This window comes from Panthera onca, chromosome E1, assembly GCF_046562875.1.
Source record: "Panthera onca isolate mPanOnc1 chromosome E1, mPanOnc1 haplotype 2, whole genome shotgun sequence".
NCBI classification, from domain to species: Eukaryota; Metazoa; Chordata; class Mammalia; order Carnivora; family Felidae; genus Panthera; species Panthera onca.
In genome coordinates, this window is record NC_138352.1 from 5,275,089 (window position 1) to 5,292,565 (window position 17,477).

General features: G+C 34.6%; 1 protein-coding gene across 1 annotated transcript in view; it reads right to left on the reverse strand.

Moving 5' to 3' along the window:
- The window catches only part of ABCA5 (ATP binding cassette subfamily A member 5), a 74,250-nt gene that overhangs the window by 41,606 nt on the left and 15,167 nt on the right, over nucleotides 1-17,477 (reverse strand). The window contains exons 4-11 of the mRNA XM_060645567.3: nucleotides 16,865-17,026; nucleotides 15,525-15,613; nucleotides 13,546-13,775; nucleotides 11,657-11,798; nucleotides 10,389-10,577; nucleotides 8,787-8,934; nucleotides 6,696-6,864; nucleotides 5,273-5,331 (exon numbers count right to left, since the gene is read on the reverse strand). Of these exons, the coding sequence (XP_060501550.2) occupies nucleotides 5,273-5,331; nucleotides 6,696-6,864; nucleotides 8,787-8,934; nucleotides 10,389-10,577; nucleotides 11,657-11,798; nucleotides 13,546-13,775; nucleotides 15,525-15,613; nucleotides 16,865-17,026 (1,188 nt within the window). The remainder of the gene's footprint in view (nucleotides 1-5,272; nucleotides 5,332-6,695; nucleotides 6,865-8,786; nucleotides 8,935-10,388; nucleotides 10,578-11,656; nucleotides 11,799-13,545; nucleotides 13,776-15,524; nucleotides 15,614-16,864; nucleotides 17,027-17,477) is intronic.

Genomic DNA, 17,477 nt, shown 5'->3' on the forward strand with positions numbered 1-17,477 from the left:
AAGACAAAAACTGGAAAAGTTAAGTGAAAAATATTTCAATAGGATTGTTTAACCACGTTAGGCCCAACTACAGAAAATTAGTAAATGACAAGAAGAGTCATAAGAAAATATCTAGACTGAAGCACAGAGAGAGAAAAAAACAATGAAAAATTCAGAAAAGAGCATAAAAAATAAATGGGATGAAATGAAAAGTTGTAACATGTAATAATAATAGACTAAAGGATGAGAAAATAGGACAGAAGCAATACTGGAAAGTACTGGAAAAGAAATGGCTGAAAAAAATTTAAAACAGAAGAAAGACATCAAGCCACAGATTCAAGAAGCACTTGTAAAACCAAAGTGGAATAAATGTAAAACAAACACCACCGAGGCATGTGGCAGTAAAACTGCTGAAAACCAAAAACAGATCTTTAAGGTTTTCTTCATGTTTATTTTTTGACAGAGACAGAGAGAGCGAGAGCGAGAGAGAGTGCAAGTGGGGCAGGGGCAGAGAGAGGGGGACCAAAGATCCAAAGTGGGCTCTGTGTTGACAGCAGCGAGCCCAATGTGTGGCTCAAACCCGCCAACTGCGAGATCGTGACCTGAGCTCAATCCACTGAGCCACCCAGGCGCCCCTAGAAACAGATCTTTAAAAACAGCCAAGGTAACAGTATCTACCAACAACAGAGAAATAGGAAAACCAACAGTTATCTCTGCAACCAGAACAATGGAAAAGGGAGATGACAGATTATACTTTAAAGTGCTGAAAAAAAAAAAATTACCATCAAGCTGAAATTGAATATTCAGAGAAATATGCTTCAAAGCTAAAGGTGAAAAAATATATTTGCAAACAAAAACTGAGAGACTGTACCATCAGCAGACCCGAATTAAAGAAAACAGCAAAAAGCTATTTTTCACACACAAGGAAAATTATCCTAGACGGAAGATCAGAAAGGCAGGAAGTAACAAAGATAAATGATACGGTAAATACAGAAGTAAATATAAATGAAACGGTCTTTTAAAAACAATGCTAATAACATTATCTTTGGTTTAAAATACACATAGAATTAAACTACATGAAAACAATAGTATATAAGTTGGAATAGGCATAAAGAAATAAGTAGGGATAAAAGTAAGTTCCTGGACTTTTTTTCTCACTTTACTATTCTGTAAATACTATAAATTAGTAAACCACTAACTTGTAAGTCAAGGATCCATGTTATAATATCTAGAGTAGTTTCTAGGAAGGGCACGTGTGACCAAGAAGCCAAGAGGAGGAAAATGAGAAACGGCATAATAAAAATACTCAATTGCTTCCAGTTCAACTAACCTACTGGAGGATGCGAGACCATATAAAAGAGGTAAATTCTCCCGCCTACAGTCCACTAGACCAACTAGTCTGTTAACCAACTATGTGACCAGGCCACCATCCAATTCCAGATAATCCACAAACTGACTGAAGAACCAAACGAGAGACTCCTCAGTCATAGCAAAATAATAACTGCCTTAAGCCACTGAGCATTAGAGTGGCTAAAGCTGAACGGTTCGGGCAGAAATAACAACCGATTCCATATCAAGAAGCTAGGAAGGGGCTCCTGGGTGGCTCAGCCCGTTAAGCATCTGACTCTTCATTACGGCTCAGGTCATAATCTCACAATTCACGAGATGGAGCCCTGTGTCAGGTTCTATGCTGACAGCATGGAGCCTGCTTGGGATTCATTCTCTCTCTCTCTCCCTCTCTCTCTCTCTCCCTCTCTGCTCCTCTCCTGCTGTCTCAAAATAAGTAAACTTTTTTTTTAAAGCTAGGAAAAGCAAAACTAATTAAACCCAAAGAAAGTAGTCATACAGAAATAACAGAGTAACACAACTCAATTAACTGCAAAGCAAACACATGTATGATAAAGAAAACCAACAAAGTTGATGCCTCGAAAAGATTAATAAAATTGATAAACCCACTGCAAAACAAATGAAAAAAAATAATTACAAATTACTAAATATATAATGAAGACAGGGAACATCATTACAGATTCTACAGACATGTAAAAGATTATGAATAACCTGTAACAACCAATTTGGCAACTTAGAATCTAAGTTTGACGTGTAGCTATGACCACAAAAGCATCACCACTATCAAGATGATGAACATATTCATCTCCACAAAAAATGCTGCTTTAAAATGTTTGTCCTTTGCCTATTCCACCCATCTCCAAGTAACCACTGATCTGCTCTTTTTCACTACACATTAGTTCTGCCTTTTCTATTTTACATGAATGTAATCTTATACTACGTAGTTTTATTTCTAGCTTCTTTACTTAACATCATTATTTAGAGATTCATCCATGTTGTAGCACGTATTAAGAATTCATTCCTTTTATGCCAACGAGCATTCCACTGGATGCATATGCCACAGCTGGCTATGCATTCCCCTATTAATAGGCATTTTAGACTGTTTTCAGTTTTTGTGTAACAAATAAGTTTACAATGAATATTCCTGTATAAGTCTTAGTATAAAACAATTTTCACCTCTCCTGGACAGATGCCTAGAAGCGAAATGGCTAGATCACATAATAGGTGCATATTTAACTCTTTCACAAATCGTCAAGCTATTTTCCAAAGCACCTGTGCCCTTTCACATCCCCTCCGGCAGCGCATGAGCTCCAGGTTTCCACCTTCACCAACACTCAGTATGACCAGCCTTTCCAATCTTCGTCATTCCAGTGTTATGTGGTGACAGATGGCAGCTAAGCTTGTGGTGAGCATAGCATAATGTATAGAAAATAATAATTTTAATCATTCTGCTAAGTATGTAGTGATATCTTGTGATTTTAATTTGCAATTCCCTAATGAGTAATAGTGTTGGACACCTTCTCATGTACTTAGCTGCTAGCCTTCTATCTTCTTTGGTGAAGAGGATATTCAAATATTCTGCCCATTAACTGGGTTGTTTTCTTATTATTGAGTTTTGAGAGATCTTTATATATTCTGGATCCAAGTTCTTGATCAGATCGATGATTTGCAAATACTTCCCCCAGGCCAATGGTTTAGCTTTTCATTTCCATTAACAGTATCTTACAAACAGAAGCCTTCTTAATTTTTACAGTCCAATTCATCAATTAATTTACACTTGTACTTCTGTGCATATCTGGGAAATTTTCATGTAACCCCAGACTGCAAACGCATTTCTTCTATGGATTGTTTTTTTTGAAGTTTTAGAGTTTTAGGTTTTACATTTAGGTGTATGATCCATTTTCAGTTAGTTTTTGTATATGGTGCCTACGACAGACCAATGCTCACTTTATCCGATTGTTTCAACAGCATTTGTTTAAAAGTCCATCCTTTCTCTAGCAAGTTAACTTTGCATCTTTGTTGCAAGTTACCTACTCATACACATATGGGCCTATTCTACACTCTCTATTCTGTTTCACTGATCTATTTTTATGTTGTTTTTATGCCAAAATTACACTGTCTTGATTACTGGAGCATTTATACGAAGTCTTGTAACAAAGTTATACTAGTTCCTCAACTTTGGTCTTCTTTTTCAAAGTGTTTTTGACTATTCTAGGTCATTTGTATTTTCTTGGAAAGTTTAGAATCAGTTTGTCAAAAGCTACAAAAAAAAAAAAAGCCCCTATTAGGATTTTTATTGTGCCTGAATCTACTGAAATTTGAGTAAAGTTGGCATCTGACCCTGAGTCTTCTCACCCATGAACATGGTATCTCTACTTATTTACATACTCTTTATTCTTTCAGCAACTTTTTAAAAAAAAATTTTTTTTAACTTTATTCATTTTTGAGAGACAGAGCATGAGCAGGGAAGGGGCAGAAAGAGAGGGAGACACGGAATCTGAAGCAGGCTCCAGACTCTGAGCTGTCAGCACAAGAGCCCGACACGGGGCTCGAACTCACGAACTGTGAGATCACGACCTGAGCCAAAGTTGGACGCTCAACCGACTGAGCCACCCAGGCGCCCCTTTCAGCAACTTTTTAAAATTTTTCAGGTTACAAATCTGTTACACCTGTTGTCAGATTTATCTATAAATATGTTTAGATACTTATGGGCTATTTTTAATTTTAATTTCTTTTTTTTTTTAAAGTTTATTTATTTTTGACAGAGAGTACATAAGCAGGGGAGATGCAGAGAGAGACAGAGAGAGAGAGAGACAGAGAGAGAGGAAGAGAATCCCAGGGAGGCTCCGCACTGTTAGTGTGGAACTTGATGCAGAGCTCGAACTCACAAGCTTGAGATCATGACCTGAGTCAAAATCAAGAGTCTGGTGCTTAACTGACTAAGTCACCTAAGCGCCTCATTAATTTTACTTTCTAATTATCTGTTAGTAGTATATAGAAGGACAATTTATTTTTCTACATTTATCTTATACTCTGCCCCCTTACTAAATTCGCTTTTTAGTTCCACTAACTTTTTTGTAGCTCTAACCAGATTTTTTAAATTTATACTCATATCAACTGCTAACAGCTTCACTGCTTCCTTTCCAATTTGGATGCCCTCAATAATACTGGTGAACCATATCTAGTCAGTTGAAGGCCTGCTGAGCAAAAATGGTTTTCCCTGAGAAGGAGGAATTCTGCCCCAAGACTGTAGCATAGATGTCCTGAGTCTCCAGCCCGACAGCCTCCCCTATGAATTTCAGACTGAAGCCTGCAACTGTAACTCTTATCTGAGTTTCCAAGCTGCCATGCTGCCGTGTAGATTTCAGACTCGCCAGGCCTCACAATCACGTGGACCAATTTCTTAAAATTAATCTCCTTGTTCCCTCCTTCTCCCACCCCGCCAGCTCACCCTGCTCTCTACATATGTGGATGTGTGTGTGCATGCATATGTGAGTGTGTGTATGTATGTGTGTGTATATATATACTCTATTCATTTTGAAGAATCCTTACACATTGTTAAACATTCTACAATTCTCACAATAGTTCTCACAGCAAGGAATTATCAGACTCAAAATGTCAGTAGTGCCAAGGTCGAGAAACCCTGTGCTAGGTCAAAAGGAAACAAAATCAACTAACATGTAGACACATGCATAATAATAGAACGAAAAAGGACACAGACTTGTTCAAATAACTGAATGGTTTTCATCTTTAATAGATTACTTTTTACTCTTAGTATTTTATTTGTTGTTAATTTTATTATGAATATTAATCACGTAAATAAATGAAAGTGCCCCTAAAAGAGAGAAAACTGTGCTAAAGAAGTTTAAATTTTGTACAAACTATGCAAATTGTTTTCCAATCTGTACTTTACAATCATGGACTGGGTACAACGAAAGCTACTTACTTCTCAAAGCCTCCACGCTTTCACCTTTCTTTCTGTACGTCTTCTGAATACCACTGATTCTGAAAAACACGATTCTCTAAGTATTCAAAGCAATTTATAAGGTTGTGCGCTTCCATGTGTAGTATTGTTATCAAAGCTGTCATATTTTATAGAAATAATAATAAAGTACCTTCCTACTAAAACAAGAAACCTAAGAGAGGTGACGATAACTATAAAATTATTTTAAAGAAACCACAAAAGCATTCAGTATTCCTGTGCATTTTAAGTGTCATTCATTCACATTTCATGACAAGCCACCTTCTGAAAATAAAGCCTTTGGCTCCAGCAATTTATAGATGTCTCTTCATCTTTGATACTTTTCTGTTTGTAATTTATCGATACTTGTTACAACAGTTAACGGGGATTAAAAACCAAATGCTATATTTCACATCAGCACACATTTCAAACTATCCATAAACGTGAAGTGGTTCTCACATTCCACTTTAAATGTCTCAAATAACTTAAAGAATTAATGGTTTTGTTAACCACTTTCAATTTTGCCCCCGAGAAGGCAGACCATTAACCCACTTATTACATCCTAAGTATCTGACTCTCCCTTGCTTTTTATACGTTCTTAAACTTGAAAAACACATATTATATTATACTTCACTTTTTCTTTCATTTTTTGCCTTTTATTTCTTTTCTCTTCTTCCTGTTAACTTTTTAAATTTGGTTTTGACTGATCTAGAAAGGCATAGTAGTGAATTTCTTGGGTTCATAGAAATTAAACTGATAGTCTGAGTCACAATACCTAAAAGTCTATGAAATTGAGAGAGGACAATATGTTATATAACTTAGACAATGCAGCCGGAATAAAATTATAAAGCTAATATTTATTCTGTTTCAACCTACTTAATGGAAATCTGAAAATGGCTTAATTGTATGAATACTAGGTTTTATAACTTTTAAAAGTTTCCATTGAAACATAAAATTTCAAACCTAACACAACCTTATTCTAAATGGTTGCAAAGAAAATAAGAACCTAAAAGAGAAACTGCTCATATTAATTCTGTGTTTTAAAAATCATGAGATGTGGGGGCGCCTGGATGGCTCAGTCGGTTGAGTGTCCGACTTCGGCTCAGGTCATGTTCTCACAGCTCCTGACTTCGAGCCCCGCGTCGGGCTCTGTGCTGACAGCTCAGAGCCTGGAGCCTGCTTCTGTTTCTGTGTCTCCCTCTCTCTCTGCCCCTAACCCACTCACATTCTGTCTCTGTCTCTTTCAAAAATAAATAAACATTAAAAAAAAAAAAATTTTTTTTTTAAATCATGAGCTGTGTACCAAAATCTAAGACACAGTAGTTACATACATTATTTAAAAATAGGATTTAAATGTAGCAGTGTTTAACTACTTCTTATACCTAAGTTGCCAAAGATTAAATCATACCTTATGGCTTCTTTTCCCACAAATTCTGAAGAAACAGGCTCAACAATTTCACTAAAACTAATATTTCCGTTAACATTGCCCTCTGATAACTCCTTATAATTTCTTTTGCTTTTTGACCAATATGATGGCTTTAGAAAATATAAAGATGATCTCCGTAAGCCAAATTCCCCTGAAAAAAAAAAAAAAAAAAAAAAAAAAAATGAATTACCCTCACAAATTATTTCTAGAAACTAGATTTGAAATTATAAAGACAGTATGTGAAACACATGACCTGGAGCTAAAGTTCATATTAAAAGTATTAAATCAGCACTGTGTGAAAAATGTTTTTACTGACAAATAATTCTAGTCTATAAACCATCTGAGATGCTTAGAGCACAGGAGAATGTAAAGGTGAATAAAGCGCATTTTCTGTCCCGAAGGAGCTCCCATCTTTACGGGCGCACATGTGTAACGAGCGCCTAGAACACGCTGCAGACATGAAGCACATCATGCATGGCGCTAGTAAGAGTTCAAAGGAAGAGAAGTTTATGCCTGAATGAGGAATATATCCCGAGGGCTGTAATGGGTATCATCTTATCGTGTCTTTGAAAACGGCTAGTACTTATTACTTCGAAAAGTGGACACAGTTCATGGAGGTTTTTAAAATCTGGAGAGTAACACGGCAACAGGACAGGCGAAGAAGACTTAGACACAGTAGACAGTGATGGTTGCTCACACAGTATATATCCGTTGTCACCTCTTTCCCTAAAAAAGCCAACACTTCCCATTTAAAAAAAAATATCCAACCTCTTCTAGACGGCCACATCTAGATCTGATCCCCTCTACTGAGAGGATCCTAACTCATCTGATCAGCACGTGGCATCCTCTGGTGACTGTTACTGCTCTGGCTGTCAGCATGTAACCAATCAGAAGCGAAGGGTTTAGGTGGGGGAAAGATTCACCCTCCCTCCTCCATTGGACAGGAACAAAGAAGCATCCCACAGCAGCCAGGAAGACAGGCACAGGGGGCAAAAGCCTAGAGAATGTGGGTCTTTGAATAAGGCAACCAATTCGGAACCTATCCTATCTCTGGACTTCCTTTTAAGTAAAACAATCAGTTTCCTTCTTGCTTAAGCCAATTAAAACGATCTTCTGTTAAGAGTAACTAAAAACAATCTAACCGATTCACTGAAGCTGGGCTTAAATAGGTAAATACTGCTATTTGGATGAATATAAAATACAGTAAGGAGGCAGAGAGTGAAGAGAGCTTAAATGTATAAAAGTAATGTGAAGGACATTCATACATAAAGAGTTTCTATTTAATTCACTAGGATATGTCCAGCAAGATGATTTCTGAGCAGGTGATTAATTTGATTAAAGGCAATGGCTAAGTTTTAGACAGGCTTGAAGCAGGTAATTAGATGAGAGATATGGTCTAGACGCCTTCCACAGTGGTGGAAATGTCCTGTATGCATACTGTACCATATGGTAACTAACAGCCATTTGTGGCTTACTAAGCAGTCGGAAGGTGACTTGTGCTACCGAGGAAATGGGCTGTTAATTTCTTTAATTCTAAATAATTCAAATTTTAAAAATCATATTGTCTAGTAGTTACCATATAAGTGCCAGTCTAGAGCACAGACAAAAGTAATGAGGAACTCAAAGGGGAAAGTCAAGGGAGTGTTAGATTATTTTAATAATATTGTCAATCAACAGGAGTTGGCTATAGATGAATGATGGATAAGGACAGTGGTGGGAGTTACAAGATTACCTCATAGTTTTGCACCTTAAGAGGGTAAAGTAGTGAAATACTTTAGCCAACAAAGATTAACATTAACAATACTTTAGCCAACAAAGATTAACAACAGACATAAATTGAGTCACAGACTTAAGTTTTCAAAGCAAACTGCTCTCTTTTGAAGAGAATCTCCCTACATTCACTAGTCATTAAGGCACAGGTACGAAATATACTTATTTAAAATTAAACTAAGAGTTTAAACAACAAATATGACTAGGGTACTCCAGCTAGAAGAAAACATTTAAACTAAGTTGACCCTATGTGAGCAAAAAAATTAAAATCTTTAAAGTAAAATCCAATAGGTACCTGCATACCTGGAATGACTTGATCAAGATAGACAGCCAAGAGGACATAGAATATACTATTAAGTGCTAGCATGACAAGAGTAATAATTAGAGGATATGGGCCTTCAGTCAAGTTAGAAAATAAAGCACCTTCATTAAAATCTTCTAAGTGCATGACCTGGAAAACAGAAACACCAACTTTATTATATAAAAACAATACAAATAAGCAAAAGTTAACACTACCTAGAGTTTCTCATTATATCCAGATCGATGGTAACCAAACTGGGCCTTCTAACAGTCTACTAAATTAGTAGTAAGAATTTATAAGGAAAACAACAAACTTTACCAAAATATAAGTTTATCACAACAATCCATTTCAATCCATTTTAATGTTATGTTTTAAAATTAGTATACATCTCTTCCCAGGGCATTGAATTCTAATGTTATGACTATCAAAGGAAATAAAAATAAAGTATGCTCCTACTACTAACTGCTGCAAACAAATGGTCCACATGGAAGTCAAACAAATTAAGTATTAGAGGATAAAATTACGATCAGCATCTTTTCAATACTGAAAAGGGAGAAGGTATTCTGATTAATTAACACAACTCTTCCATTATTCACAATAGATATATGTGATAGAGCAGAAAGACATGTACTAGAGGTTGAGGTGTCATTTAGACCCCAGATCTGCCATTAGGAATAAATGCTAATTACACCATTCTGGATCTCAGTCTCCTCATCTGTGAAATGAAGATGATTAAATGACATTGGGAAGTCCTTCCCACAAGCAACAAAGACCTATGAATCTATAAATCTACTTTCCTAAGTGAAGGAGAACTCAGTGGACTCTTAAAATGTGTAAACGATAGCTCTTAGGTCCAAAGTAATTAAAATTTGCTTAACTCAATACTCATAAACATTAATCTAAGGTTTCACAAATCAGAATATTCTATTTAGTCAACATGAATAATCTCTTATTTTAAGTACATTTTTGCTTTATACATTGACCGAATTTATGTTTTATAATAGAAGAAGCAGTTTCTCATAAGAATACTTCCCTCAGAACCTGACTGCCCCTATAAAATAGACTAATAAAAATCAAATAAAAACTTTAAAAATAAATACATAAATATAAATATTATTTAGGCGAAGGACAATCCCATGAATCCTAAAGTAATAAAATCCACCAGCCTACTCGTTTCACTGCTAACAGTCATGAAAATTTGTTTTGCTCCACACACCACAATTTTCTGCCAGGTACACATCTGAGATAAATGTACCAAAGTAGCAATGGAACCAGGCCATATAGCAATCTAGAATACCTGGCGCTTAAAATGACTTTTAACAAACTGAGTTATTGCAGTGAAAATAAACTCCTGAGATATACTAATACACAAGATAGAAAACTTCTAAACAGATCATACAGATGAAAAACTTAAAAATGGAGAAAATATAAATGAAACCCATATAAAATGTACTCCAGTGTTCAAACAGCATTCCTTTCTTATGTTGAAATTATAAAATAATTTTTTTGCAAATCAAAGGCAGTATCACTGCAGTATAACAAGCTGCATGGAACTGGAGAGAAAAAGTACTTAGTAGTGGAAGCAAGATAAATATATTACCTACCTGTGCAATACCAATCAAAAAAGTACATTGACAGAAAGGACTGAAAAGCCACACTAATGATTTGGGAAAACTTTCCATGAGGACTATCAAAAGGCCAACAAATCCAAAAGCCACAGTGACTAAAAATTCAACTATTCCCACATGTTTTGATTTTTTAAAAAGAGGTGTCAGCATTAAAGCAAAAAATACCTGCAAAATATAAATATTAAAGTTAATGCATTGTTCATATACATTGGTATGAAAACAAAATTAATTTTGCTCGTGAAAGAACAATCATTGGAAAATACATTCATTAAAATAATTTCTAAATGCTATGGTAAGATATTTTATTTTCATAGAAACAGGAATAAATACATTAAAAAATTTAAGATGATAAACATTAAAAACATTTTATCTATGTAAATAGGCAAACATGACTACCTCTACACGACAGAAACCATAACCAGCCACATGCGTCTGCAGTTAGATGTGTACATGTGAACAAAACAATAAATCAACCAGCTTTTAAACAGAGAACCTATCTTTTAAACTCGATGTCTTGATGAGATACAAACTCAGGTAACTGTATGTAGAAGTCTGAGTTGCTTGTAAATTATCACGTGAAAGAGCAAGGGTGATCATGAAAAAATTTAATAAATGGTACAGCATGGGCACATAAGCCAATCATAATAGAAACCAGAACCACAGGAACACAAAGGCTGGCCATTAACAGGAAGCATTTAGCCAAAAGAGCAGATGAATATCAATACTATCCAAGAGCTATATTTACACTTTTTTTCTTTTATTTTTTTATTAATTTTATTTTTTTTAATTTACATCCAAATTAGTTAGCATATAGTGCAACAATGATTTCAGTAGGTTCCTTAAAAAGAGCTATATTTACAAAGGCATACCTTTACACATCACCCATCACCCTATAATAGAAATGTGAGACTACACCAGGGCGCCTGGGTGGCTCAGTCGGTTAAGCATCCGACTCTTGACCTCAGCTCAGGTCTTGATCTCAGGGTCATGAGTTCAAGCCCCTCAAGCCCACGCACAGCGTGGAGCCTACTTAAAAAATAAAAAATAAAAATAAAAAAAATAAACATGAGGCTATTTTGTACCTTTTCTAAAATATGGAAGTACAATGATGCTGTCTATGTATAAGTCGTTTGTGAGTAACCTAGTAACAAATCAACTCTAAGTTAACCACAGAATAAGCACTTTGCTATATTAATCAACAATTTTGACAGTTCTTTATTCCCATTTCAAGTTAAAATACTCACAGATGATAACCCGTACAGGAAAAAAAGTAGAAATATCACAACGCAGCTACTTTGAGGGAATAATGAAGAAGCTGTTGCAATGACTGCCATAAGAAGGGACATAAGGAAAATCAAACTTGTATACAGAAGAACCCATGAAAGCCTAAAATGAGAATACAAATACACCTATGATTAAGTGCATGGGCTTTCACAGAAAATCATTTCAAACAGAACTTCAGCCATTTTATTCTTAAAATTAAGTTTATTCTTTCCTGTGTATGCTCATTTACTGAAAACTAATGTTCTTATAATAGTAATTAAAAATATATGGGGTGCCTGGGTGGTTTAGTCGGTTAAGTGTCTGACTCTGGATTTCGGTTCAGGTCATGATCTCACGGTTCATGGGATCGAGCACTGTGTCGGGCTCTGTGCTGACATCATGGAGCCTGCTTGGCATTTTTTCTCTCCCTCTCTCTCTGTCCCTCCCCTGTTCACATTCTCTCTCTCAAAAGAAATAAACTTTAAAAAAATACAACATTGGTTATGATAAAGGTCTGACATAGAATGATTATCTTTTCAAGAGTCAAAAAAAACCTCCAAATTAATAGCAATTCATGACTAATTTAAATCCAATATTCTCAAAAGTTCAATAATGCAAAAACACTTCCAATTTTCTTAAAATATGAAAGAATTTAATGACAACTTTATGGCCTAGGCTATAATTAAACCTCTGACGGCCTGCCTTTTTGACACTTTAAGCAATGAAGACTATCTCACTAATCGATAACGTACTTACTACATTTACACAATGTAAGATCAAGAAGTTCGACAACAGACTCACTGTATTTACTCAAAATTTCTTCCCAAATCAGAGTTCAATAGAACTGCAACAGTATTTAGGGCTTTTTAAAAAAATGTTAGATCATTATCTGATGTATGTTACCATGAAACATAAAAGCACTGAAACAGAGCTAAAAGATACCTACATTACCAAAATTGAACCCATCATTTTACAGAGGCAAAACTGAGGCATTAAGAAACTGATTTGCCTAACTTCTTCCATTTCCTCACAAAGCACTTTAACAGCTCAGTGCATCTTAAAAACCAATGACTACTCAAATGATAGGAGAAAAAAACAAGCAAAGAAAATATGCTATACACAATGACCCCATTATGTAAAGTGTTATAATTAACTGCTGTATTCAACTGGGCTAAATGGAATACAATTTTGTAAAAGGGACTATAATATCAACTCACATACACAGTATTAACTTTTCCCCCCAAATGAGCTCAAAATAAATTTTCCTACTACACAGTGGGAAAAGTAAGGAAAATACATTTAGAATTATTTGTAAAAATGCATGCCTCTATAAAATTATCATTGTATAAAGATGTTGACATATTATGGCTCACTTGTGAAAACATTTTCTAAATTTCTCTATAAATTATTTGTATATTTTCATCTTAACTTACAAAAATAACTTTTTTCCTGGGGAGAGGAGGGAACCCCATATGCCACATATGCAAAGTTCAATCATTTTAATTAAATTTTTAATAACTTATATATGCTATGATATTGGGGGAAGACTACAACAGGCAATTAATTTCTAACTTTCCAAGATCTCATATGTTCTATACACTGAAATACATAGAACACACCTCATCAATTATGACAAAATGTGAAGTAAAATTTAAACATGTAATATCAACATGAGTTTCCCAAATCCCACTTCCCTTATGTTAAAAAAAAAAAAAAAAGCCAATCTATTGCTGCAGTTTGATGCCTAGTCTCAACTTCCAAAACAAAAGCACCTCCTCAAGTTGAGTGAATAACAAAATTACAACTCTGGAGATATGTACATTTAATGTAATTATTAATCATACTAAATAATAAACTTTTAATAACATACCAAAAAGCAGTGTCATGAAGTCCCATTATCTTTAAAAACTCCTTTAATTTTTTCTCTTTTTCTGCTACGATATGAATTGCCAAAAAGTAACCAAAAGGTGAAAATGCTATCACTAGGTATATTAAAATGACTCCTCGGGGAAAGGTGTCTATCTCAACCATAGCAGTTTCTCCCATAATGACAGCTTTAGTGGACTCCAGCTCCTTCCAAAAGGAAACATTGGTCTTCAGCTAGAATTGGAAAACATACATACAGTCAATGAATTTAGTGGTCCCCAATAAAATGTGGCAATTATACCCCCATATTTTATACAAACCTATTACAAATACAATACTCAAAACTACACACCTGAAATAAAGTGACAGACCCCAATGTCAAAGTACAAGCACACATTATTGCTTTCATTCATTCTGGAAGCATACCATGAAGTTTAAGTCTGAAGTTGAGTAGTATACGAATTTTGATGAAATAGCTTATCAAAGAAAATAAAACTGAATAATTATTCTCTTAAGCAATTATATACATCTTAACAAAAATATGCACTTGTAATATTGAGGAATTAAGGAACGATTATTAGTACCATGAAAGACTGTCTTTAAAAAATTTTTTTAAATAGTATGTCCTATCGTTTTAAAATCTATGTATGAAGCATGTGTAGACAGAATAATAAAACTTTATGCTGTATGATACTTCTATCTAACATTCAATTAAATGTCTAAAATAAGATCCGCTCTGCCTGTTCATCCAGTGTGGTCTGGGCTGTGGATGGCTAAGGTCTTCGGCCAAAAACACAAGTAAGCACTATAACACCATCACTGTGATATATCCTATATTTTACTGCCTTTACCTTAAACTTCTATATTACTGAATTTGGGTAATATTACAGCTCTATAATACATTTATACCATGCTGTCAGAGTTTATAAGACAATCTGACACATAGCATTTGGTTCTTACAACAACCCTGTCAAGTAAAGCATTATTACTGTTGTCATTTTACTACATAGCAGTCTAACAACAGAGCCAGGTCTCCTGTTCATTTCTACTAAAATGTGAAACACCTGATAAGGTCTAAGCATGTCTTTAGATTATAACTGTAACCTTTATACACAATCCTCATGGCAGTACAGTATTAAAACACAAACTTGGGAGCCAAAAAGCCATAGTTGGAATTAGCTTTGTCACTAATTAACTGAATTTTGGAAAGTCAATCTCCCTGTGCTTCAGTTCCATATGTAAAATGGAAATAATAATAGCACAAATCTCAGGTGCCTGGGTGGCTCAGTCGGTTATGCATCCGACTTGATTTTGGTTCAGGTCATGATCTCATAGCTTGTGAGATCAAGACCCATGTTAGGCTCTGCAATGAGAGTGCAGAGCCTGCTTGGGATTCTCTCCCTCTCTCTCTGTCCCTCCCTTGCTGGAGCATGCACTCACTCGCTCTCTCTCTCTCTCTCTCTCTCTCAAAATAAACAAACATTTAAAAAATAAAATAATAGCACAAATCCCATATGTTTGCTACAGATTAAACGGATTCATGTTCTAAGCATTCAACTTAGAAACAATATTTGGCAAATAAGTGATAATTATTTATTAAATAAAAAATGAAATCCACAACTATGAATAACATAACAAAAACATTCATTTTCTTTAAACTAAGTTATTTTTATTCAAGGGGAAAACTCTATAAATATAGATCATTCATAAATATTACCTATGGTCAACACACATAGAATAATACAGATATATGGAATTGCTAAATCACATGCTTAGAAACCATCGAGTAACAGTGGGGTTTGAAAAATATTAAACTAAAAAAATTAAACTGAAAATATGACTCATCTTTTTTCTTAAAGGAGTTGTAATATGTTATGTATTTTGTACATTTAACAGCAGACAAACTAAATCCTACTGTAAAGACTTAAGGCGTAATTGTTAAAATACACTGTGGCTCTATTTTACTTCCTTCATCATATTTACCTGTATAATAGCAGCATCTATGGATGCTTGTAAAACTGTGAACCCTGAGGACCAGTACTGAGTAGCCTCACATGATGTTGAACAGCCAGCTATAGGGACAGAATGTGAGACATAAAAATCTGCACAACATGTAAGTGCTTTCTTTTAAAGATAATATATGGAGGGTTACTAAAGCAATATAATTAATCAATGTCCGTAGGACTGAAGAAGATAAGCAATCGCCCTTTGAAGGTAAAGAATATCACATTCCCGATTGTTTATTTGAAATTTTTGAAATAAAAGTTACATGTGTTAGGATATTGCATGGTAAATGCATACAAATGGAAGAAAGAAGTTGACTGTAAACATAGTTATTTAAAATAAGTCACTTTTCAAGACTCCTGGGTGGCTCAGTCAGTTAAGCGTCCCACTTTTGGTTTGAGCTCAGGTTATGATATCACGGTTTGGTTTGTGGGATGGAGCTCTGCATCCGGCTCTGTGCTGACAGCACAAAGCCTGCCTGGGATTCTCACTCTCCCTCCCTCCCTCCCTCCCTCTCCCTCTCCCTCTCTCTCCCTCTCTCTCTCTCTCTCTCTCTCTCTCTTTCTCTCTCTCCCCCCCCCGCCCCTCCCATGCTCGCACTCCCTCTCTCTCTCAAAATAAATAAATAAACTTTAAAAAATAAAATAAAGTAAGTCCCTTTTCTGTTTTAAGGTCATTCTACAGTAACTTAGAGTCAAAGGACTTCCAGATGCCAGTACAAGTCCAGGTTAAGAGGACCAAAAAAAGAAAAAAAAAAAAAAATTCTGTAAAGGCCTTTTGGAATAAAGTCACAAATTCAGTACTTAGCATAAGGGACTTTAATATTGCTCAATAAATGTTTGTGTTTGATAGTATCTCTCCACAGGTTTAAGCACTGAAGGTTGTTTTCCATGATGTAAATAAACATAAAACTAAAAAAGTTCACTGGTAGAAGACCTTGAAATTTTAAAGATATGCAACACACCATATGTGAAAAACAATTACATAGAGGAAAAAAATGCTGGTTTAGAAAGTCATATAATTCAAGATACAATTTTGCTTTCTGTTACTATCATTAAAATTATATATATATATAATAATTATATATAAATGTATTAAAATTAAAATGGATGTTACATAAATTATATTTCACATTACACATAATTATAGATAGATATTTGTGTATACATACATATATTTATGCTACACTTGACACTTTTCTTATTTGAACAAATAGAGTTGAAAACACCAATGCTGGACCCCATCAAATTTTGCATTTGAACTAAGAGCAGTGAAGACACGCATTTATTTGATTTACAAGATTATTTAGGGCTATTTACCCCTTGAATCCATATAAATAGAAGATACTGGAATCATATCAGGGAAAAAACGGAGTTCATAGGACATGAAGTCTTTGAAAACCACACCTACAAAGTTGTTGGGCTTAGAAAGACTGGATACTAACAATTCTTTTTCACTTGTATATGCTTCAGTAATTATGACTGTAAAACATGAGAATAAAGTTAGTTCAAAAATTACAAGTTTACTATCATACAACAGACTGAAATTTAACATTACATTAAATGAATATACTATTTGATAAGCACTTTTGTTTTATCCTCTAACTTCCTGAACAGAGCCATTCTAAAATTATACTAAATAATAATAATAAAAGAACAGTACAATTTCACAGACACTATTTCTCTCAGCTATCATCTGATTACATAAATTATGTGTCTGTGTAACATGTGAGTTATTAATATGATGAAGTTTAGTATATACTTTAGTATACAGTATATGCCGTTCACTTAACTATTTCAAAGTAAAACATACAATAACTCATTGATAAGTGAATGGGTATTTTATTTTCAAATATTTCTTATGAAGAGGAAAATTCCATAATCCTCCTCAGAAACCAAGTATGTATTCTAGTAACTAAGACACAAGTCTCCT